Genomic DNA, 26752 nt, shown 5'->3' on the forward strand with positions numbered 1-26752 from the left:
TATACTAGAATCAGAAATATTTCATTAAAGTGTCACATACCAATACCATATCAACATACAATTCATATATATATATATATATATCTCTGTGTGTGTGTGTGTGTGTGTGTATATAAAGCACTAAAAATTACCAACGACACGAACAACTGTGAATTGTCAAATTTTCAGGACAACCTGTCCCTTCCTCAATCAGGACGATAGAATATTTACATAGAAAAGAAAAACTAAATAGAAAAGGAAACTAAAACCACAACTAAACTACAATAGCTGATAACAAACGAAACGTCTACATGTTAAAATTATTGAGTGCAATATGTGGTAATAGAAAAGTCCGTTCCCATCGAGCGTCAAGAGAGATCTATCTAGCTCTCGATGTATAACAATGTTCTAATATTAAAAGCATTGGTATCCAGTCATATTGACTTACGAGAGAATATCATTGAAGTAATACTAGTGTCATATAAAAGATAAGAAGAAATAAACTGATCAACTACGTCATATACATGTACATATAATGATAAATAGATAAACTAATAAACTACGTGGAATGTTCACATTGTTTCCGACGATAAAACATATTTTATACTGTCTTTGCTAAAATTGGTTGGATAGATACATTATTCATTAGGAAAACAAACTTGTCCGCGTTATTAAGAGATATAAAATTATCACTAATTTCTTGACCCTTTTGAAATAAAAAGTATCTCAAATCAGAATAAAATTCACACTCCATTAAAAAATGCATTTCATCTGCTATACAGTTATTTTTACAGTAAGTGCATATTCTATCATTCAACTGTAATTTTGGCTTGGTATATCGACCAGTTTCTATTGCTAAGGGTAAAGAGCAACTTCTAAAGTATACCAGAGGTGGGATCAGGTGCCTAGGAGGAGTAGGCACCCCATAAAGCATCCCACAATCTAAAGTCTTCAAAACCATCTTGATTGCAGGTGACTTTTACTTGTGGAGTGAGAATCGCCTTTGACAAGGTAGTTCAGAAGTCTGTATTTTGTAATTTAGTTTCAATTTTGTTGCAATAACGATTTCTCTTATTATAAAAATTCATTCAATTTTTGTATGTCTGTAGGTATAATTCAGAACATATTGTCTAATCTTACATACACGTATAAATCTATACACGATTTCTAATAATTAAACATGATTTTCTATCGACACTCGAATGAACGCTTACACGAGTACCGAGTTCTCCCTTCATTGATCGTAACACCTCGGGTGTGATCATTATCAGGTTCCACGTGGAGACGTCATCACCTTAATACTGCATCAAATCAGCTGGACACAATAACACAGTGACTCTGACAAACTGTCAGGTATCTGTATTCTTTTGTTTTATCTTATTTTCACTCCAAGGTAACGCAAACGATCGCAAATTCATAGTGAACAAAAACGCAACTAAGGTCATTTGAATATTAAAGATTGAAAAGAATCGAATTCTCTGTGAGCATTGCAACAAGTTCATGTACAAAGTTACCTTATACGACAGTCTGTAAAAAAAATTAATTCAAGATCGGTAGTCGACAGTTCTCGGTAGTCGACAGTGCTGGTCCATGCAGACCCCGTACACGTGTATTAATGGATACATTATACTGCTGTAATTCAGTGTCCGCTATTTTATTTTGCAAAATATCATTGGGTATTTAAATAGTTACGTGTTCAATGTTTATGACTTGGCAATTTCATCAAAATTAAAATCATCCACTATGTTTTCTAGATAAATTTTCGCTTGTTGAAATGATACGGTCCTTGCTTTCCATCCTTACGTGCCCGACAGGATTTTTATCCCACTGTGTCAAATGTGGGGACTGATTTCTTTATCAGTGCTCTGTTCACGTGACCTTTGGACCGCCACATTACTGGAAAATTTATACAGCAAAGTCACATAGGTCCACATAAATTGTTAAAACCGACCGCAGCTGAAAGTAAATTTCCAGACATAAATTATGAAGGACTGCTCCGAGATTCGGTGAGGTCGTCGGTCCAGATATTCAGCCGAGATTAACAACCAACCAACCACGTCCAACGTTACGCGTGGGGGAAAGTACGCGGTAGCGTGTATTGCCGCTATCGAGCTATAAAATCGCAAGATATAGTATCGCGTGCAATTTTCCTATGTCACTACATTTCTTGACCAAAATCAAAATAAAAAACAAACAGGCATATTTCATTTATTCAATAATTATCAAAACTGTATACATGTATATCTTTCGTCTGCGATCGCTCCTTCGCAAAAAGTTCAGCATTCACGGGGTTTTTCGGATATGACCTTCAAAAAAACAGAGTCCAATGTCGCGGCAGGTGTTGGCACGAGGAAGAACCCTTAGGCCTACTGCGTTGAGCGTAGTTCTTAATTTGAGGTACTTCACCTACAGCTAGTGACGTCTCAATATCAGTGAAAAATTCTCGACGGGACGTTAAACAATCAATCAATAACATGAAAGAAGATGCTTTGAAATGTTTTACACACAAACTCTATATACACCAAGTTTGGCCCCGCCCTGCAGTTAGGCCTCTATCTCGATAATCATGAAATTTACAACGTTGTTAGAGACCTTCCTGCTCTATATCACTATGCATTTAGTTTTTCTCACAGATGTGCAGTTGTAGAGGTGATTTTTAAAAATTAATCGATTTTTGGTAGTTTTTGCCATGCTCCTAAAGCCCTTAGAGACTGCAGGAGTCCTGAAATTTACAATTTATGCCCCCCCCCCCCCGTCACAAAAATGCTTGATACCAAAGAAAAGAATTGGACAATGGACGACGACGGATGCTAGTATTGCACGCATAGGTCACCCAAGTCTACTCAGGTGACCCAACATTTTTTATATGAAAACATGTAATCAATCCTACTTTTTGTATCCCCATCGCACCATGTATAGCCTTTGCTTTAAATCAAACTTCCACCATCTAGAGTTCGTTTGCACGCAACCCGCGTGAGAAGACGCAGAGAACTATGGTAAGTGTGATATCGCCATATCAAGCAAATACCGATCCCGATGAAAATTGATAGAAAATACTACAATAATCATACTGTTGCTAATTGTATGCACTTCTCATCAAGAAATTAGTTTCCTTTATAAATTCGTTTTATTTGTTAACCATTTTACATCAAGGAAATGTATTTTTTTTTTATTACATTCCTCTCTGTGACTACTTCTCTTTAATTCTTGTCAGACTTGGTTCAAATTTGATTGATTGATTGAGGTTTACGCCGTTTTGGCAATATTTCAGCCATTTTGCGGCTGTTAACTAATTGAAATATGTTTGTTTGTGAATGTTGGAGTTTCCCTGATGGCCCCGGGCCATTGAGCTTACTCTTTTTCTAAAATCAGAAAAACGATTTTTTGCGTGCCAAGTGGGTTGTGATCGTTGATATGGGACACTCTTAAACGTCCCACCAACAGACGGGTCAAATTTGAAAAGTCGCAATATTAATGACCTACCTTAAAAGCATCCCCCCACAATAGTGAGTTTCTTAAAAACATAAAATGTTAAATATATTTTGTAACCACAAATGATGAAATACAGGAGACACACGTTTATGTACGGTAATTTGTTGTACTGACATGTCAAGCTTTTATGTAATCGTTCATATTTTCATCTGCATGATTTGACCGCCGCGGTGGTCTAGAGCGTTCGTCCCGCATGCGGAAGGTCGGGGTTCAAATCCCGCCCGCGACAGACCTCAGTCGTTAAAACAGGTAGTGACAGTTCCATCGCCAAACGCTTGGCATCAGGCGGCCGTTTCACTAAACGATCGTAGATCGTAAACGTAGACTTAAATGTGAACGTAGCACGTAAGACCGTTTCGCTAAAAGTTACGATTTGCGATTTACGATCAATATTGATCGTAACCCTACGAGTGGTCTAGGGCTATCGTAAGTGCTCCTACATGAACGTAAATGAGCAATATGGCCGCCATGCTGGCCCGCCTGAGATCCAAGACGTTGCGATTCGACGTACTCAGCTATTTATTTTTTTTCGTCGGATCAATACCTTTGATGCAACTGAGTAACTGCATAATACATGCACATTCGAATGATAAACATTACAGATTTTAAGGAAAATATGATAATAACATGATTTGGTAATGGGAGAGGGGTTATAATCCCAATTTTGCAAGTGGAACGTTTCTGTAGTTTTATGAAGATCGTTAGAAATTCAACATACAAACCTAGACCTATATGTATACACAGAAAAGGGATGGGTCATTATCGGATATAAAGTGCAATCCCGTGGGGATCCGGGTTAGAATAGGTCCTCAGTACCTCTTGCTTGTCGTAAGAGGCGACTAAATGGGGCGGTCCTTCGGATGAGACTACAAACACTGAGGTCCCGTGTCACAGCAGATGTGGCACGATAAAGATCCCTCCCTGCTCAATGGCCGTAAGCGCCGAGTATAGGCCTAAATTTTGCAGCCCTTCAACGGCAGTGCAATATCAATAATTTTCAATAAATGATCTGGAATATGCATCATCACGTAAAGATGGAAGTTAGCATATGCTTACATGCCTAAACGGAATTTTTTTTTTTATATAAAATACAAACGCATGAGGAAAATAAATTTCAAGTCAATTACGGAACAAATTGAGCCCATGATTTGTTTAAAACTTATACAAATAAGTGAATAGATATGTTATTAGTGTTATAACGTATTTTACAACAATGTTTAAACGCCGGAGTTCATGTATATATCCATGGTTTGATGCAGGATAAAATTTCCTATAGGCCTACTTGTGTGCAATTTGATTTTCATTTTATTATCTTTTTTTTTATCAATATCATTTCATTTGCTTATTTTTTTTAATCCTTTGAACATAGCTTACTTGACATTTAAAATTCTAAAATGTAAATCTTTTATGTCATTTCTTATATCATTTTTTCCAAACTTTTAGTTACATGAAAGTCAATAACAATGATTCTATCAATTGTTAAAACATTCTAGGAATTTTCTTTACGTTACACTAGAGATCGGGCTCAAAATTTCCATTATTTTTGTTGACAACTTGCATGGGTTACTGCATTGTGTACACACAGGTCACGTGCTACCCACATCGCTTGATGACGCGACCTCTAATTATAGAATGTGGGTTACTGCAGACGATAAGGATATGTTTAAAACCATGAGAAAATAATGAATGGTTCCCATTCTTTCCATGGTAGGATTAATTTTTAATCTACCTCCAAAGAAAAAAGAGTTCTAAAAAGTCAGACGTAAATCGCAATCGTAAGTGTTACGACTACGATAGATTTCGTGAAACGCTCGTATACGTGCGAGTCAAATGATCTTAAACGTAATCGTACGTTTACGATCTACGATCGCTTAGTGAAACGGCCGCCAGGTGCGAATCTCACGGATCTTCGGAGTTGACCTTATAAAACGGATGCCCCGTGTCATAGTAGGTGTGGCACGCTAAAAAACCTTCACTGCTCAATGGTCGTAAACGCCGAGCATAGGACTAAATTTGAAGCCCTTCACTGGTATTGGTGACGTTTCCATATAAGTGATAAATTCTCGAGAGGGACGTTAAACAAGATACAATCAATTAATCAATCAAATCGTTCGTATCTTCACTTCATCTATATGGCTTGTCTTTTAACATCAATATAACACGTGTTTCAATATCGACTGTTTACTCAGAAGGTATGCATGAGTGATGGTTTTGAAGGAAGATTACTCTTCGGATTTAGCGCACAACTGCACCATATCTGTGTAAATATTGGTCCAAATATATCATACATATCTTCCTTAATCCTATCGAGTTGAGTTTTGTTTTTGTCAATTCGAATTTTGAAAGGCTTTGGCTGAGACTACATTTTGTGACAGAAGGATTGTTAAACCAAAAAGCTCTGAATCTGCAGGATTCATCGTCAATATTTATACCCCTATACTAGTCTTCTATTTCAATTTCGTAATTATAGTGGAGATTTGGAACTAATCTAAGTGTTGTAATTTATTAATTTTAATAGCATATTTTTTCAAACCGAACACCGATTCTTAACAAAAGGCTCATGGGCTATATCGTTTGCATGAGTCAACTGAACCTGCTGTTGTTCAGCTATAAAGTGACTTTTAAAAAATTGTTTTGCAATCTTTATTCCTATGAAATATTTTGACCCCAACCTAGCCCCGATATAACCATGATACAATGTCATAAGAATCAGAATATAAAATGTAAGGTCTTGCCATTGAGAATCTCTATACAAAATATGAAGCTCAACCTTGAACAGTTCAAAGGATATTGCCGAGGTTAACCTTTCTTAAAAGTAGGTCAAAATTCAAGGTCAAGATTAAAAAGTTAAAAACATTTGGAATCAAACAAAAGGACTTGGCAAAAGGAATGCGCACTTGAAATATAATTGATTGATTGTATATTGTTAAACGTCCCGCTCGAGAATATTCCACTCATATGGAGACGTCACCATTGCCGGTGAAGGGCTGCAAAATTTGGGCCTATGCTCGGCGCCTACGACCTTTGAGCAGGGAAGGGTCTTTATCGTATCACACCTGCTGTGGCACGGGACCTCGGTTTTTGCGGTCTCATCCGAAGGACCGCCCCATTTAGTCGCCTCTTACGACAAGCAAGAGATACCGAGGACCTATTCTAACCCGGATCCCCATATTCATGAGATGTATCACTCACTATTCAAAGTTATGAACAGCTAGGTTAAATGTTCGGTTATAGTTTTAATAAATTGTGTCAAACTCCAAGACCAAGGTCACATGGTCAAATATCACGTCATAAAATAACATTTCTTCCCCATAAAGAATCAATATGCTACATGTATATATAAAAGCACTACCTAAATCGTGCAGGTGATGTTTTCTTAAAAGTGGGTCAAACTCAAAAGTGAAGGCACAGGTATCTGAATTTTAATCAATAAATAGATATATGTGTAAATAGAAATAAGAAAAAACTCTATCTATATATATAAATACACCATCTGTGCAACGACAACCCCCCCCCCCCCCCCCCCCCATTCGAGTCCGATTTTATTATTAAATTCGCCGAAACAAACCTATTCGCCAACACGGTTAAGCTCGGAAATGATTTTCCTTCTCATCCGTCACTTCAGAAGTCTAAACTCTCTCGCAACAATCCGACAACGGACATATTTTAATGATATTTTGAACATACCTACCAACGCACGACTATCACGTCGCGATGTCACGAAATCATATCTCCGCACTAAATAAAATAACTATACCAGATTAATCAAATTTACAAATACATTTAGGTAAAATCAATAAGATAAAATAAGATATTTCTTTCTGTGTTGTTTGTTTTGATTCTGAATTAATTAAATAAATATATTTAAATTGACTAACTTTTGTGCAGTTTTGGCTTCCCGTCTTATGGTTCGGAGATGTTATTTCGTGACGTCACGACATGGTAGTCAGGCCTTGATGGGAATATTCAAAATATCATTAAAATATGTCCGTTGTTGGATTGTTGCGAGGGAGTTTAAATGGTATTTCTTTTATAGAAAACAGAACTAAAGAAACATGAAATATCACTTCAAATAATTTTATATATATCTATCATGGAAATCAAACTCCGATCGTTGTTAATTAAGCACAGCATAGAGAATGTTTAATTGTTTATTCATGTCAATAGGAAAATGAAATATTTGTGAAACAATGTGATTGTTGCACGAGTCCGTATGGATCGGTCACTGACCACTAAATCAGGAGCACGATCCGGTGAAATAGACCACACAAAACGGAAATGAAGAACCATACGAAAAACACTAACTCGACTCCCACTCTGAACATTCACACGCGACTGATCACGTGATGTATAAGTATACAAGTAAATACAACAGAAACACATCTTCTTTATCACAGCTTCGACGAGGCACTGACTCGTTGATTCACGAGGAAAGTGGACTACTTCGTTGCATTTTTCTTGTATAAAGTCACATGTTGGTTGAGATCTTGGTTTCCAGTTTCGATCCCGTACGGTCTCAGATGATATACATAAAACTCCAATGAATACATGCCTTCCGGCTTAATGTAATGAAATGAAATGGAATAGTCACTTATACTCTCCACACCCTGGAAAAAAGTACCCCAAATTAAGGATCATTTGTACTACTTTCAACAAACAGTGTGCATGCATTTTGTGCATGAGATACCATAGTAATTGATAAAGTAAAATTAACACATTTTTAAAAAAACTTTCATCAGAATAATTTTGGATGCGGACGGAATATTTTCGCGTATCGTGGGTTCCTGATACGTTACTCTATCGCAAACCTCAGTTTTAACCTCCAGTGTACATTAGATACGAGTCCAAGACAAATACCACTATACATGTACAATGTAAGCCGTGGTACGAATTAGCAAAAAAGTTTAGGAGTTATAGACACCAATAAATTGAGTACAGACAATTCATGCCAGTCACATGTTTTAAAAATCAAAATCAATTCAGGCCTATTTTCTACAATTATTGTGAGCTTTCGTTTTTCAATATTGGTTTCAAGACCGTAATAGGAGTTAAAACCAAAGTGTGCTCTTAATATACTTATATGTATTAAAGGGAAGAGTCCTGCTTAAAGTGGTCACGAAATACTATCGAATACTCGGGAAAATACGCGTTGATGAGGATTATTTTGATGATGGATCAATGGCATAAATATTGAATCAGAAATAACTGCGTAGTGGATGACGAGAAAAGCAGAAATACTCGTTTCATTCATTGTGTTTTTAATATGATTACGGTGTGACCGTTGGGGCGAGCGCAGCATATCTGAATACATTTTCAAAAAATCTATGTTGAAAACAAGGAAAACTGATCTGGTTCACTGTCAATACTTATAGGTTATAGACTTTGTATGGGAAAATATGACGACCGAGTTTTTTGGCGCGTACACGGACCGAGCTTGTGAGGTCCGTCCGCGACAAAAAACGAGGTCGTCATATTTTCCCATACAAAATCTATAACCTTTTTATTATATACTTTCAATTTCATTTAGAAACTAACAATAATTTATTTTTATCAATTTCTTTATTGGTTTAACTGAGTAAAAGATGAAAAACACGAAAAAATTGAAAATTAATGACGCAGTAATTTGCTTGTGTATTGATTGTGACGTAATGTTTGCGGGCCGGGATGTTTCCGGGCATATATCGTGTGATATATGCCCGCAAGCTTTTAAAGAAAATAGAGGAGATGAAATTGAAAGTATATAATAAGTAGGATTACTGTCTTGCTCGCCCATGTAGGAACCAGTTTAGCGGGAAATGCAACGAGCGTGTTGTGACGTAGCCTGGTAGTTGTGACGTGACTGTTTACATTTCTTTAGACAATATTTTAAAAAGAAAAAGAAAGGGGGAAGAATATGATTGTCATCCTTTCCTTTCAAATAAGAAAGGTTTGTAATACTTTAAAGATTTTTTATTATTATTATTTTACGAATCGAACCATCCGCCATTTTGTACGAGGGACTTCTGGGATTGGCGTCAAAAAAAAATTCTTGTTAGAGGTTGAGATTTAGCTCGGATTATTTCCCGCGCTCTAGTCATTAGAGCTCGCAGTACGAGCCAGCGCTCCGCGCTGGCTCGCTGCGCTCGCTATTAGGAGTGGTATAGAATAGACCCGTACTAATATGTATACGGTGTGACCGTTGGACCGAGCGAATCATGTAATGGTCATTGGAGTGTCCCAAGCTGTAATCATAATTCCGTTAAGTACGGTAGATTATGATTCATTTAAAAATATATATTTCTAATGAAATTTTCCTTGCGCTAAAACCCCAGTAACATCTCAATATTAAAGGGGTTTATATGGGGACAACAGTTTTACAGGATCCGCCTATTCATTGAACGCGGGAAATAAAACGCAAGGTGACGTAAACTGTGCATTGTGACGTCACATTTAGCCTCCACTTTTTTCTCTTTTTCAAAGCAAACAATTATAAACAACAATAATACATTCCGTATGCAATGAAAAAGGCCGTTATATAACTAAACAAAATTAACCAATAAATTCAAAATGGTAAAAAAGTAACCGTAATTTTATCGTATATACTTATTCAAAGAAACTCATGAACTCGTTCATCTATTAAGTCGAATTACGGTTTTATATGTAATTATTTGCTAAAACCTGTTACAATGATAATTATACTATTCACTTTGAACAAACTGAGTGTTTAAATTACGAATTGCACGTCAGAGTCTTCTATTATTGGCATTCAAAATAAAACACGAATAACTGTTGAAGCAGGTAATGAAAAAATAAATGGCGGCGCCCATATGGATCACGAAAATTTCAGTGAACGTATATAGAGATTATCTCTTTTTCTTTTGCTGATTTTGAATTTTTTCTTTTACATACGTGTTACCTTTAGAGCCTTGCTTCGCGGACGGCCCTTCGGCCCGTCCGAGCTTCGCTCGGTATTATTATGGACAATTTTACCGGTCCTGTACTTAGATCAATGAAAAAGCACCAGATGCTTGAATTCTTTAGACAAAAATATTTTGGAGTCTTTTTAAATTTCCTGTTACTGTTAATTATATACACCTATTTACTGGCTATGAGGACAAGAGCAAGTTTATTGTCCCCCAAGACAGCCACTATTTCTCGAGGCACAGTTGCTTTTCGAGGGGGACAATACACTTGCTCTTGTCCGAATGGTCAGTAAATAGGTGTTTTATTATACCAAAGTAGACTTTTCTTGTGTCAGACATACCAAAGTGAAGTAAACTAATATTAGAGTTATCATACTTTGACGTCACAGAAAAGAAAACGCGGGAAAATATAGCATCCGGTAAATAGTTTCGAGACTATTTCCCTAGGGCAGGTAGTTCAGAAACTATTTCACCGCTAGCGTTATCCAGAAGAAATAGCAAATTTATTTACCTAACATTTATAAAGCAAAAACATTCTGAGGTATAATAATACCATTTATCCCCCTTTTGAATAACCGTAACATGCAATATTTGGGATTTCAATTCCGAGGATAAATCAAACAGGTTCAAGCAATTACATTGAAAAATTGTCTTGCAATAAAATTGTGTGCGTTACCGTTCCTAAATTTTACATATTTTCCTCTTACCTGAAATAAAAATATCTTTAACAGACATGCAGATATAGGACGGTATATATGGAGGTGATGAAGCAAAACGAAAGTTCAAAGGTTAGACTACCAGGATACCGGAACATGTAGTTGATAGATAAAGGAAGAATGCAAAGGTCCAGAACAGTCGTGGATTCCCGAAATGTCGGAGGTCGAATGCTGGTATTAGTTTAAAAATTGTGGTACAGAAGGTTTAAGAAACAACGTTCAAATGCATGTGCAATTTAATTTCGATACAATGAATCAAAACCCAAATCAAGTGATATCAGTGATACAGAATATCATAGGATATTTTAAATTGATTGATTTTTCTTTTTAATTTCTAAAATTTTGATATGTATTGGGCCAGTTGAGATTCTGAATCCCATTAAATATACCATATGGGCGTAGGTGATAAATGTAGTATTCTAGTCCGTACATTTTACGGGGACCCACGTAATGGAAAGATATAGCGTAATCGCTGATGCTCTCGGGCCCCTGTAAAAATAAAAACATCGACCATTACACGAGCAAATGCAAAGAAATGATTTATGCATGAGTTTCACCACCGTATATACTAGCACTGATCTAATAACAAAAAACAAACAAAAAACAAAAAATGCTAGTCAGTATGAAGGTTCACCCATAAACAAGAAATATAGCATTGTAATTTTACAGAGCAGAGTTCAAGCAGTTATATATTGCATTGTTAAAGCGGGAATTAAAAGCCAATTCTAAATCTATAGAGAAACTTAGACAGGAGCATAGTGATGAAAGTAGCATTCTACGATCTTCGTAAAAATCAAGGATTTTTGTTATATCGAAGGCATAAAGTTCATGGAGAGTGGATACTAACCTTTCTGGCCCCATTGGCATCGTATTTATAATACCAATTGGGATAACCCCCCATTAGATGGGTTTCTGGATCGAAGCAGTGAAAACGGCTCCGTCCGAGAGCATCTGTCGAGTTTGCCGTCTTCACTCCGAGATTTTGCATACACTTGCCCAGCTCTGCGTCTTCCGCACCGCCATCTTGCCTGCAAAATTTTGGATTCTGTCCCGTAGTGGCCAATCTCTTTAGGGTCTCTTTACTAAGAATATACCCGGCACCCCCACTGTAATACCCCTGTTTAACAATAGTCCTGAAATGATGACCAAAGTAAACGGGTTCCGTTTGGTCACGTGATGACAGAAAATAACGCAGATTTTCCATGATGAAATAAGTGTCGTCATCAGCTTTCATAAACCAATCCGCTTCATCAAAAAAGTGGTCATAAACATATTTGAACGCCCTCATTGTTTTTCCTGTGAGGTGATCACGTCCTTCTGAAATGTTAAGTCCAATTGTGGGAAATGTGTGATTTGTTTCGGAACTGAAGAATATTAACTTGGTGCATCGTTTTCCCCACGTCTTCTTCACGTGTATAGCTTTCTTCTGCAAATTCTGCGGGCCTGTCATAATCCAGCATAGAACTCGAATTCTTTCGGCCAATTTTCTTGCAACAGTGTCGTCATCTGCACAAAACAATAATAAATGTTACAGCTAGTGTGATTTAATGTACAGGACGATAGTAAACGCTAGTTTACAAAAATGTACATCTGTATAGAATGATAGTAAATGTTAGTTTACATCTGTACACAGAACGATAGTAAATGTTAGTTTACATCTGTATACAGAACGATAGTAAATGTTAGTTTACATCTGTATAGAACGATAGTAAATGTTAGTTTACATATGTACACAGAACGATAGTAAATGTTAGTTTACATTTGTATAGAACGATAGTAAATGTTAGTTTACATCTGTATATAGAATGATAGTAAATGTTAGTTTACATCTGTACACAGAATGATAGTAAATGTTAATTTACATCTGTACACAGAATGATAGTAAATGTTAGTTTACATCTGTACAGAACGATAGTAAATGTTAGTTTACATATGTACACAGAATGATAGTAAATGTTAGTTTACATCTGTAAAGAACGATAGTAAATGTTAGTTTACATCTGTACAGAATGATAGTAAATGTTAGTTTACATCTGTGTAGAACGCTAGTAAATGTTAGTTTACATCTGTGTAGAACGATAGTAAATGTTAGTTTACATCTGTGTAGAACGATAGTAAATGTTAGTTTACATCTGTACAGAACGATAGTAAATGTTAGTTTACATCTGTACACAGAACGATAGTAAATGTTAGTTTACATTTGTATAGAACGATAGTAAATGTTAGTTTACATCTGTATATAGAATGATAGTAAATGTTAGTTTACATCTGCACAGAACGATAGTAAATGTTAGTTTACATCTGTACAGAATGATAGTAAACGTTAGTTTACATCTGTACAGAACGATAGTAAATGTTAGTTTACATCTGTACACAGAACGATAGTAAATGTTAGTTTACATCTGTACAGAACGATAATAAATGTTAGTTTACATCTGTACACAGAACGATAGTAAATGTTAGTTTACATCTGTACAGAACGATAGTAAATGTTAGTTTACATCTGTACACAGAATGATAGTAAATGTTAGTTTACATCTGTACAGAACGATAATAAATGTTAGTTTACATCTGTACACAGAACGATAGTAAATGTTAGTTTACATCTGTACACAGAATGATAGTAAATGTTAGTTTACATTTGTACAGAACGATAGTAAATGTTAGTTTACATCTGTATACAGAACGATAGTAAATGTTAGTTTACATCTGTATACAGAACGATAGTAAATGTTAGTTTACATCTGTACAGAACGATAGTAAATGTTAGTTTATATCTGTACACAGAATGATAGTAAATGTTAGTTTACATCTGTACAGAACGATAATAAATGTTAGTTTACATCTGTACACAGAATGATAGTAAATGTTCGTTTACATTTGTATAGAACAATAGTAAATGTTAGTTTACATCTGTATATAGAACGATAGTAAATGTTAGTTTACATCTGTACAGAACGATAATAAATGTTAGTTTACATCTGTACACAGAACGATAGTAAATGTTAGTTTACATCTGTATACAGAATGATAGTAAATGTTAGTTTACATCTGTACACAGAACGATAGTAAATGTTAGTTTACATCTGTACACAGAACGATAGTAAATGTTCGTTTACATCTGTAGACAGAATGATAGTAAATGTTAGTTTACATCTGTACAGAACGATAGTAAATGTTAGTTTACATCTGTACACAGAACGATAGTAAATGTTAGTTTACATCTGTACAGAACGATAGTAAATGTTAGTTTACATCTGTACACAGAACGATAGTAAATGTTAGTTTACATCTGTACAGAATGATAGTAAATGTTAGTTTACATCTGTATACAGAACGATAGTAAATGTTAGTTTACATCTGTACAGAACGATAGTAAATGTTAGTTTATATCTGTACACAGAACGATAGTAAATGTTAGTTTACATTTGTACAGAACGATAGTAAATGTTAGTTTATATCTGTACACAGAACGATAGTAAATGTTAGTTTACATCTGTACAGAACGATAGTAAATGTTAGTTTACATTTGTATAGAACGATAGTAAATGTTAGTTTGCATTTGTATAGAACGATAGTAAATGTTAGTTTACATCTGTACACAGAACGATAGTAAATGTTAGTTTACATCTGTACAGAACGATAGTAAATGTTAGTTTACATCTGTATAGAACGAGAGTAAATGTTAGTTTACATCTGTACACAGAACGATAGTAAAAATGTTCATTGAATGTCCATGATGCAGTCAGTATTTTTCCGGCTCTGATGAAGCTGTTATTAATTATGTGACCCGTTTACCGTATAAATGTGTATATATAGTAATGCTAAACCCGAGACGTTCTATTTCATTGCCCCTGCATTAAGAATTATTTCTTTACTTACCATGATGTTCATGTTCATCATCGAAACTGATTTCTTTTACGTCTTTCTCAGAGACCCGCTTGTCCATGTCTTCATGCATTTCGTCATACGTTTTGGCCACTTCCTGTAGCGATCTAGAAGATAGGTAGCTGTCGAATTTCTCCGCTGCATACTTCCTGGTCAGAATTAAGGGGGTTTGAAGGGAGGAAAAACTGGCGAGGAGGAATGAGATGACAAGGCCGACGGACAGACCGAAGCAGAAATTTAGATGGGACGTATGACAACATCCGAGAGCTGAAAATAAAGACATAGTTATCATATTGTGTATTGTACTGTAAAAAAAAAAAAGCATTGCTATCATATTGTGTATTGTATTGTAAAAAAAGCATTGCTATCATATTGTGAATTGTACTGTAAAAACGCATTGCTATCATATTGTGTATCGTATTGTAAGAAAGGCATTGTTATCATATTGTGTATTGTATTGTAAAAAAGGCATTGCTATTGTATTGTAAAAATTACATTGCTGTCATATTGTGTACTGTATTATAAAATTGACAATAGGAAAAAAAATCATAATCACCGTTCTTTAACGAAAGGAACTCTTTAACTCCATAAAACCTGTTTGATATTGAATAAACACTACACCCCCCCCCCCCAAATAAATCCCCAAAGTATTTTAAAGCTAAGATGCAATTGGAAATTGATGATGTATACATTGTAGGTTTTACTTGATTTATATACACACACTTTCATTTACTCAATTTTTTTATTTTTACAAAGAAGCAATAATAACATCGATGTTGTTTTTCTTATTTTAAATTTTGCGCAAAATCTATTCCTGGCATCGTATAGATAGAAACTGTCAGACAATCTTCATTAGCTATTCACCTCAGGTTATGAATAGGCTTAGCTCACCCCATGTTATTAATGGGCTTAACTCACTTCAGGTTATAAATGGTCTTAACTCACCTCAGGTTATAAATAGGCTTAGCCCGTCCCAGGTAACAATGTGTTTAGCACACTCCAGGTTATAAATGGGCTTAGCTCACCGCAGGTTATAAATGGGCTTAGCTCACCCCAGGTTATAAATGGGCTTAGCTCACCCCAGGTTTTAAATGGAATTAGCTCATCCCAGGTTATAAATGGGCATAGCTCACCCAAGATATAAATGGGCTTAACGCAACCCAGGTTATAAATGGGCTTAGCTCACCCAAGATATAAATGGGCTTAACTCACCTCAGGTTATAAATGGGCTTAACTCATCCCTTGTAATAAATGGGCTTAGCTCACCCCATGTTATAAATGGGCTTAGCTCACCCCATGTTTTAAATGGGCTTAGCTCACCCCAGGTTATAAATGGGCTTAGCTCACCTCAGGTTGTAAATGGGCTTATCTAAGCCCATGTTATAAATGGGCTTAGTTCACTCTAGGTTATAAGTGAACTTAACTCATCCTAGGTTATAAATGGGCTTAACTCATCCCAGGTTATAAATGGGCTTAACTCATCCTAGGTTATAAATACTCCTTTATTTTAAAGTTTTGTTCTGTATCATCGTCATGTATCAACTTATGTCACGTTTTGTGGATTTGTTCATTCATGTATACGGCTGTGGAAGAAAGGGACGATTCTTGCGGTACACCACTGACGTAAAGACGCGTTCCTCCGACAGAAGGCGACAGGTCAGTAAGGTATGACGCCGCCACTGTCTTTGCGGTCACCGTTCTTAAGGTCAAGGGCACCACTCAACCCGGGAGTAGTTTTATATTTAGAATAAATGACCAAGTCTGTCCTCCATCACCTAAACTTATTCTGCTCTTTTCACGTGTGCCTTGTATGTTGTCTTTATTTGTATACACATGTCTAGAACCTCATGCACCATAAAGTGCTGTGAGAGAATAATATCTGTTTAAATTATGAACAGGCTGTGACAAACAATCTGCACTTCTTTTTTTGTTTTAGTGTTTTATTCAAAAGAAAAGCTGGTATTGTCACTATTTGTATATATTGTTTATACATGTAGAACCTCATGCACCATAAAGTGCTATGAGAGAATAATATCTATTTAAATTATGAACAGGCTGTGGCAAACAATCTGCACTTTTTGTTTTTGTTTCAGTTTTTTATTCAAAAGAAAAGCTGGTATATTAATAAAGGTGTTTAAATGGAAAACAAAACGACTCTAATTCACCTTACAGCACACCTTCTGTACATAAAAGTACTCAATGCAGAATATTAGGTACATGCAACTTAATTTTCTCCTTAAAATGCCCATTAATTAAGTCAGGTGATTATTATACATAATGAATGCATTAAAGAATTTCCCGCTTGTCTACTGTCAGAGGATTTCGCCACGACAACCTGGAACAGTCAGTTTTTGCATAACAAAGAAATGCTTGGTGTACACAAGTGTTATATACCGTAAAAATCTCTAATATACATAAATACTATACACCATGTTTACGACCAAAGTAAAAATTAATGTACAATTTGCAGTTAACACGAACGTAAAGACCAGATATTTCTCTAGATTATTATTAATCATTAAAGTACATATGTTGATGAATGCTAACTACCATATCGTTCATGTAGTGCAAATAAAGAGTGTCTGCCTTAATTATTCTACTGTTGAGTATACTATGACATGACCATGTTTCTAGAGTAATTTGATTGGTATATCTTCATCTATATTTCTTTCTGAAGAAAAAAAAATGACACAAAGACCGCCTATCAACTCACGCTCGATACATTATCATGTCATAGTTAACTCTACAAAATTCATCAGACATATCATCCTGTGCAGCCTCCCATTTATCAAACCACGCGTCAAAATAACTTTTCTAACGCAAAACAACATTCAGGCAAACTATGCAAGATGGATTGCATGGGAATAGATGTTGAGTGCAGCTGATAGTCGCTAACACACACACACACACACCGTATCAACAGAGAAACACGTGCACTATGTATCACAGTAAAATTCTAGATCTAACTGGACCAGGAGACTGGACGATTGACCATTAAGTTGATTGTTAGCCCATATGCGTAAGGAAGGATGAGTCATTAACTACTGTTTGTACTGTAGTTCAATACATGTAATTCATCAGCGAATATTATACAAGAAATATATACGTCAGACACGAAAACACTCGAGATCAAGTACTGCGTCTTACCTCGTGCCTCCATATTGAAGTTTCCATTGAACTATGCGACTAGTTTATCAGATTTGTATATGAATAGACCAAGTCCCCTTTAGCACTGATAACGAATACCGCAGGTGATCCGGAGAATATACAAGAAAAATCCAGTTTACACAATACGTGTAGCATGGGTAGAGAGAAAACACTCTCTGCTTTCACCACAGTTTACATCGCCCCGTAATTTTGATTGGATCACCTTTCCCCCGGATTCCTCTATAACCCGACTGGAGTAAGTTTAATGAAAATCGTGTGTCCCATGTTAGAGCGACATAGTAAGAAATATTGTATAATCGGCGAATCGTCCAGCTGACTCTTGTCTGCACGGACACGTCACAACACGCGATAAAAAAAACCCCGATAAAACGCACTCACCCCTGCCCTCTCTTGCTTTACGCATCATGGAATAAATCTGTGATGGTGGTACATGGAGGTAGATCATTTACATTTCCTGCCATCGGCCAATCAGTTATACATACGTACATTTATTCTGTATCGATAGATTATATGGAATGAGGATATAATTTTCTATAGGTCTGGAGCGTCAACCGTATAAAATCGTAGGTCAAAGGTTAAATTTTCCCCAATTAGCCTGCGTGAAGAAAAGTGATAACGTAAAATAACAAGATAGATCAAAGAAGCAAAGCCCAAAGACCTCTCTCCAATTACAATTTTTTCACTCATACGGAAACGTCACCAAGACCGGTGTAGGGCTATAGACCTATCCTCGACGCTTACGGCCTTTGAACAGTGCACGAGGGATCTATTTCGTGCCACACTTGCTGTAACGCGGGATCTCGTTTTTTTCAGTTTCATTCAAAGGACCGCCCCATTTACATGTATTCGCCTCTTATGACAAGCAAGGGGGTACTGAGGACCTATTCTAACCCGGATCCCCTCGGGATTCACCATATAGAAGAACACACACAGGAGGCGGAATGCAAGCCAAATAAAATTTTCAAGAAACATAGTAATGTTTTGAAAACGAAATAAATTCGCAGACGTAATTTTCTCAACATAACATTGTTTCCTAGCTTGCACTAAATTGTTATGATACCTTCAACATTTTCATACTACGTCATTGCTTTATGCAAATTTTATATAAAATAATACGTTCCTGACACACAGATTCTGGCTACGAATAACTCCGTTTACCTGATCAAGATATAGGGCTCACGGCGGATGTAACCGGTCGTCAGGGGATGCTTACTCCTCTAAGGCACCTGATCTCACCTCTGGTATGTCCAGGGGTTCGTGTTTGCCCAACTCTCTATTTTGTATTGTTTATAGGATTTATAAGATTGATCACTGTTCGTCATCTTCACCATTCACACAATACCATGACTTAAACTTGATATAATTACAGTACACAAAGACAGACCCGTGGAAGGGGGGAGGGGTAATCAGGGGCGAATCCAGGAATTGCGGTTACGGGGGCGCCACTTTATGAGGCAGTGGGTCCAGGGCAAAGCCCTGGTGGGGTTCCAGGGGGTGAAGCCCCCGGAAACTCCTGGATTTTACAGATTTTATATGGCTTGAAATATGTCTCCTATTTAGTCATTTGTATTATTTTCTATAAGTGAAATTAATCAAATGACCCAAATTTTAAGTTTTTTTGTTTTTTTTGAAAAATGAAGTTCTCCCAATAAAGTAATTCAAGAAATCAAAAGATTTTGTCATTTACTTCTCCGGGAGTGGAAGAAATTATTGCTTCTTTTATCGTTTAGTATATTTTCCGAAACAAGATACCGCGATTTACCTGAAATTTGAAAATTTTAAGGGAGGAGGGGCCGACTGCGCCCCCTATAAATCCACCACTGGTAATCGTTTCCTGTCGAATACTGATGAGATGTAGACCCCTATCAGATCGAAGAACCTTCCTCCACTCTTAGAGTATGCGGTGTAAAATATATGTCCATCCAGGGCCGTAAATTAACCTTCAATTTGGAGGAGGCAGGAAATTAGGCGGGGGTCTGGGGGCCGCCCAGGCCCCCAGACGCTGAGCACATTTTGTGCACACTGAACACGTTTCGTGCAAAATCCTTGATTCTAGGGCCTTCTAAGATGTTACTTGACTAACTCATTCTAAAAGAAAGATTTGGAATGCTTTTTAAGGGAGGTATCATGTTCTTAGTTATTGGAAACAACATAAATTCTAATGAACTTTAAATTTTAATTTTTTTTGGCTCAAAAGTTGGAGGAGGCAGCTGCCTCCTCCGCCTCCATGTAATTTACGGCCCTGCCATCCCCTTTATCCCTTTTAAATTACAGATACTTTAATATCATTTTCAACCCTATTCAAATATATTCTCAGCATTCAGTGACGTATCAATATCTTATGGACGACATCACGTCACGGTCATTGAGGCGGGGACAGAGTACTACATTGTATGGCGGAGTTTAACCTGACCTTTGCACTGTGTATATGGTGCGCGTAGTAACATGACTTATAGCCATAACAGCATAATAAAACAGATTGCAGCAATCAGCACTTATTGATCCCCGATTTATGTGGTTAGGTGATACATCTCAGATACCGAATACAATAACATGGCCCAGGCGGCTTGAATCACATTGTTCTGACTCTGGTCAATTTATATACTGCTGGTCAAATCCTGGGGTCCACCAGGAAGTACGGATATCATTAAGTGACCGGTGCATGTCAAGACGCGGACGTTAGTCGTGTTGTTAGTACATGCAAATAACTCTACCAGTTGAGACGATATTTACATTTCGATAGTCATTTATCAATGAATGTGAAGGATATGCGTAGAAATCGTGATAAATGTAGGGCTACTATTTTAAGGGTGTGAGAACATTCCGACAGAAATATGAAAGTGAAATGTATAGATATGAAAAAATAATTTTCAGTTTTGAAAAAACACATGCCAGCCTACTTTTAATGAAGCGCTAACGCATTGCTGGCGTTAAGCATCACTAACCATACCCCTCCCCCCCCCCCCCCCCCAACCGTATCTTCAGAAATGAAATTTATTTCTTAAGTACATATAGATAAAACTACTCACCCAGACAGTTTCTCTTCATTCCGATCGCTGTACTGTCATGAAGCAGTCCTTTAGTATTCACCTCATTTTGACACACCTCATATTCATACACGTATTGCAATATCTGAAATGTAACGGTATATCCTGGTAATTATCGACAAAGACCGCGGCGTTTTACACACATACACCACTCTCTCTCCGTCCAAGAATGATATCCCGCCGCGTTGTATTAACTGTTGCTGGTATCCCTGCTCTACACCGTGTGTTACAATAGTTAAATTACATAGATAATGTTTAATGTTTAATTAACCTTAAAAGTTCAGCGACGATAATAGCCTGATTAGCATGGGAAAGACACGACTGGTTTTCTCTATTATTCTCCTATTAATGCATTCACTACCTGCGGTAGGAGCACTCAGGCAAAAACTTTAAAGCAATCAAATTAACATATGCATGCCTCGCTTGATTACAGTCTGTCAATTACACAAGAATAAGGAAGAGTAATGTCTTCTGTATATATCACGGCATAAACCACTTAGGTAGGCAGGACGTTTCCTTTCTGGCCTTCTGACCTACTGACCCATTGTCCGACTGTGACATGCATGTATATCGGCAAAAATTTGTAAAAAAAAATTTAAAATTAAAATTGTACTTCTGTATATTATCAATAAATTATTGTTCGTTGTCCTCACCTATTTATTCAGATAAAAGTCGTAACATAGTATAGATTCTACCACGGTTATTGGTGTAGCGGTCATTATTCAGCGGTATACTTTCATATGTAATAACTATTTAGGAAAAAAAAAATTGATGTACATCTCACTTTCACTTCGTGATTTACAAATACAACAATAAAGTTGATAGCCAAACACATTTATAAATGACTGAAAAATATTTGTCATTCAATATAAATCAATCGTCTGGTGTTAAACATTATCTGGGAATCACGACTGAACCTGGGCACAACACGGAGACTGTGTGTTTCATAACTTACATACCTGTAGAATAAGTCCTTCTCGTCCCAAGTCCTATTGACAGTGAATTATTTTTTATTAAAGACGATATATAACTTGTTACTTTGGGAGAAGATAGACTTGTACTTTGGGAGAAGTTAGATTTATTTCAGTCCCAGCATGCACTGCTTCCCGTCACACATATAAACGTTTCTAATCTATTACGGTTTGCCTTTGTTTGTTCAGAGGGACGTTGTGCTCAGGTTCTTTCAATCTAAGACAATATCTTTATAAAGAATATCAAAAAGATTTCCGAGCATGGAAAGCGCTAAATGTTGTTTCTACAGAGAGGTTTTCCCTTCAAAATCCCGTAAAAGAAGCAAAGCTATATGAAGTGCGTAAAGTATACGTGTAAGACTCTCCCAAGGAAATAATATAGGTCGACAGGGGATGCTTACTCTTCCTAGGCACCTGATCCCACCTCTGGTATATCCAGGGGTCCGTGTTTGCCCAACTCTCTATTTTGTATTGCTTATAAGCGTTATGAGATTGATCACTATTCGTTACCTTCACCTTTCATGGTAGATATTCCAAATGCAATTAAAAAGGAATATAGCAAAGATTTGAAATTTGTGCGAATACATCGCAATGGTCCAACTAGAAGCGGATCCAATCAATATCGCACAGTAGTTGGGAAATTGAAGAAATATGAGAAAAAGAAAGAAATTCTACAGATTCAAAGAGAATGTCACCACACCAATCATCAAAGGAAACTCCATTCTATGTATGAGAACAGTTTCCTACAGCACAAGTGGAAGAAAAGAAACATCTATACGGATTTCAGCGGAAATACTCGACTCAGAATATTGAAACTCGAATTCGAGGAAACCAATTAGTACAACGGGACTATCTATAAGGAGAAGGTACTCGTTCCCCATGCAGAAGATGTTCTACATTGTGATGATGATGAAATAGACAAATGAAAAGAAATTAAAGTGTCATTCAGTGAGGAAAAGCGGGAACGAGGAGGTAGCTTCATCTCCAGCGGCACTACCGTGAAACCTATAATGACTTGCATAATTTCTATAAAAGTATATGTTCGTCGTCATGGGACGCTCAGGCAGATCTACCGATTTCGGTATAGGGATTGCGGATCAATGCATGAGGATAAATTGATCTGGGAGAAACTTGCACTGAAAATACCTTGAGCAACAGACATGTATTGGTGTTGCGTGTGTGGTGACACGGTGACACCTGGGGATGGCGCGATTTGAGGTGATGAAGGATCTAGTAGACCAATTTGCACAGTAAATCGAAATCTTTCGGAACTTTTAACACTTGGTTTTAAATATTGATGTTTATGTTCAGCTTTCCAGTTTTGTGTTTTGCATGAATGTATTATGTTTAAGGGATGGGGAGCACACCCTCGAAGCCTTTTTCATAGTTATCCATGGGGTTCATGTTCAATGTTATTTTGTAGTGTGGATGTGTTGGTGTGAATGGTTATATGAACTTGGCATAGTTACAGGTGTTGCTTTGCTTTTTGTACCTTTCGTACGCCAAGTTTTTTTATCGTTAGATTTACTAATTCATTTTAAATAAGTTTTTCAATATTATCATTCAACTATAGAGGTTTCATGGTTTTAAAAAAGAAGAAGAAAGTTCTTAATTTTCAAAAAGAAAAACTAAAATTCATCTACATGTATTTAATTTTTTTTTTTTACAAGACATACATTTTACGACAGGAGATGCTTACCCCTCCTAGGCACCTGATCCCACCTCTGGTATATTCAGGGGTCCGTGTTTGCCCAACTCTCTATTTTTTATTGCCTATAGGAGTTAAGAGATTGATCACTGTTAGTTATCTTCACTTTTCATTTACAAATATCATCAGATCAATAGGTAGGTATGAAGTGTATACACGGCGGACGAAACTGATTCTAGAGCCGTGGGAATTTTATTTAATGATAATTTTGAATTTGAAACAATGCAGGTAATACTTGATGAAATGAGAATGCAACCAGAGAATTATTCCCCCATTACGTTATCAAGCTGCATCGGTAAATCATTGACATTGTAATTTACTATTATGTGTGGTTGAAAAAGGGAGTATCACAATGAGTGATACTTAACTCATCGATACACTTTAGTAATTTAATATGAGAGTCTTCACTGCATCTAACATGAGGTGATAATTTGTTAGTTTGTACTGCATCTAACAACATGAGGTGAGAATGTGTTAGTTTGTACTGCATCTAACACCATGAGGTGAGAATTTGTTAGTTTGTACTGCATCTAACAGCATGAGGTGAGAATGTGTTAGTTTGTACTGCATCTAACACCATGAGGTGAGAATATGTTAGTTTGTACTGCATCTAACAACATGAGGTCAGAATTTGTTAGTTTGTACTGCATCTAACAACATGGGGTGAAAATTTGTTATACAATGTTTACAGGATCATGGGATGTGCATGCATACTCTGACATTTACAATCTGGTGAACCATAGGAGGTTTTATACCAATAATAAGACAATTTTCTCTTTTTCCTCCATTACCCCCCCCCCCCTCACAATTCTTTCACTTTTATGTACTTTTGTTTTGGCTATAATGCTTTACTCAATGGGGATCCGGGTTATGACCCCTCATTTGTTGTAAGAGGGGAATAAATAGAGCGGTCCTGCGGATTAGACCGTAAAAACCGAGGCCTCGTGTCACAGCAGGTGTGACACGATAAAGATCCCCCTGCTCAAAGGAGCAAAGGCCTAAATTTTGCAGCCCTTCACCGGCAATGGTAACGTCTCCATGTGAGTGAAAGATTTTCAAGTATATTATTTAGCGTCCCTCTTAAGAATCAATTTTCCACTTTTCATCCATATTTATATAGTGTGTCATTCCTCCTTAAAAAAATCTTCATTCATGTCTTTGGGTTGATACCAAGATTGTTGTTTAGATACAAGTAAAAAAAAAAATATTCACAAAATTTCAAGATGCATATTTTGGGTTATCAATTTCCTCTATGCAATATAAACAATATTTTATTGATAATTCAATGAATTCAAGTTTTGACAAATTTCATTTCAATTTCAAATTTTCTTCGTCTGTTTATTCATTAATCCAATTCAAATGTAAATAAATAAACTGTTTAGATTTTATGGCTGTCCTAAGCATAAATGAAGTTTAAGGGATCAAATCTCTATGCATAATTCATTTAATGCAAATTACTCGATGTAAAATATATAAATCATCTCTGCTTTTGATATTTGTAATGCGTCATCAGAATGTGTGTACTCAATATAAATGATAAACACGTACAAGCATTATGTGAACTTTGTAATGCAGACTTTGTTAATTAATCCTACTTAAAAGCACACGTTGTCAGTAACGAAAACTACAGCATTTGATATTCATGTAAAGGTGCATTCGCATACAAATTTTGAATTACATCGGACAAATTAAGGATACACCGACAACATATTGCACGTGCCAGGTTTAGCACAAATTTTACATGTATTTCAAACAAATCGTGCAAGTTCTTTAGTATGGATACAGATAAGACTATTCATGCAGATAATGCGTTTACATGCCACGTTTTAAAAGTGGATCAAATATTACGTATTAATGACCTCTAGATTACATACACTTTTCACTTTATACACATTTTTTTTCACCTAATCCCCAATTACAGCGTTCACATCAAACACTGCACGAAGAAGTCGATTCAAACAATATTTATTCAATAAATTGATGGGATTGGGCAGCAGGATTAACCTATATGAGCCCTCTCCCTAATGATCAAACAGGATCTACATGTACAAAATTGTATATACCATTTGTAATTAATTTGGGGTCTATACGTATAAAAACGATTACCAACTGTATAACATTTGTAAATAGTATAATTCAGAGTATCCTACAAGTAAAAATATAGTATTGGTACCGGTTATATACATTCTTAATATAGTATGCATTGGATATACACCGTACATGTATTTGAAGATTACATAAATCTTTTGGCAAGTACAAAATTCAGTTTCTTATTGGTGTTATAATCAATATTAGGATTTCCATATACATGTAATAAAAGATTTGTGGATACGCGTGTATCAGTGTCAGACATCATAGCTCTTATATTATGAAGAGGTGCATATCTATAATTATTATAAGCTGGACATTAAAACAACCCAATGATTTGCATTATCACAGGTTCCCTTCTGCACAATTTAAAGTACAGACACGGCGATCACATCGAACACTGCACGTCTGGGAGGAGGGATGATTTTTATCATTCTTATAGAACAAATTATGCATTTACAACAGACCGTTGATTTTCCTTACATTTGATTAATTAGTGTTATATAACAACAACTGCTCTGTGTTCATGATATCATTCTATGTCAAATGTTGAGATGCTGATATATCTCGTATTGATTTTTCCCTCACCACATATGCATGTGAATTGATATTGCCGTGTTATGATAGTTGCATGGTTTTCAAAAGGGGGAAAAACAACTGTTGTGATTATCTAGAACATCCATCTTACAAGAACATTTGGAACAAACCATGAAATCGTTTTCCATATTTAAATGAGGATCACATGGTCTAAGCCAAAATGGCGTCGAGAAAAAAACTGGAGAGTTATAGTTAA

The 26752-nt window shown here is 36.2% G+C and overlaps 1 protein-coding gene across 13 annotated transcripts in view; it reads right to left on the minus strand.

The window, feature by feature from the left end:
• Nucleotides 1-1021: 1021 nt before the first annotated feature.
• LOC125666736 (glycoprotein-N-acetylgalactosamine 3-beta-galactosyltransferase 1-like) overlaps nt 1022-26752 on the minus strand; it is a 34590-nt gene continuing 8859 nt past the window's right edge. For 2 of the 13 annotated variants that reach the window (XM_048899982.2, XM_056151851.1), the window contains exons 2-5: nt 21175-21277; nt 14972-15244; nt 11937-12595; nt 7533-8078 (exon numbers count right to left, since the gene is read on the minus strand). In XM_048899982.2, coding sequence (XP_048755939.1) covers nt 7911-8078; nt 11937-12595; nt 14972-15244; nt 21175-21193 — 1119 coding nt within the window. In that variant the 5' untranslated portion in view covers nt 21194-21277 and the 3' untranslated portion in view covers nt 7533-7910. Of the gene's footprint in view, nt 1936-7532; nt 8079-11407; nt 11579-11936; nt 12596-14971; nt 15245-18124; nt 18653-21174; nt 21582-22151; nt 22188-23862; nt 23937-26752 lie in introns of those variants that run through there. The other 11 variants (XM_056151852.1, XM_048899981.2, XM_056151850.1 and 8 more) reach the window with 11 other exon arrangements.

This window comes from Ostrea edulis, chromosome 10 (genome assembly GCF_947568905.1).
Source record: "Ostrea edulis chromosome 10, xbOstEdul1.1, whole genome shotgun sequence".
Taxonomy (NCBI): domain Eukaryota; kingdom Metazoa; phylum Mollusca; class Bivalvia; order Ostreida; family Ostreidae; genus Ostrea; species Ostrea edulis.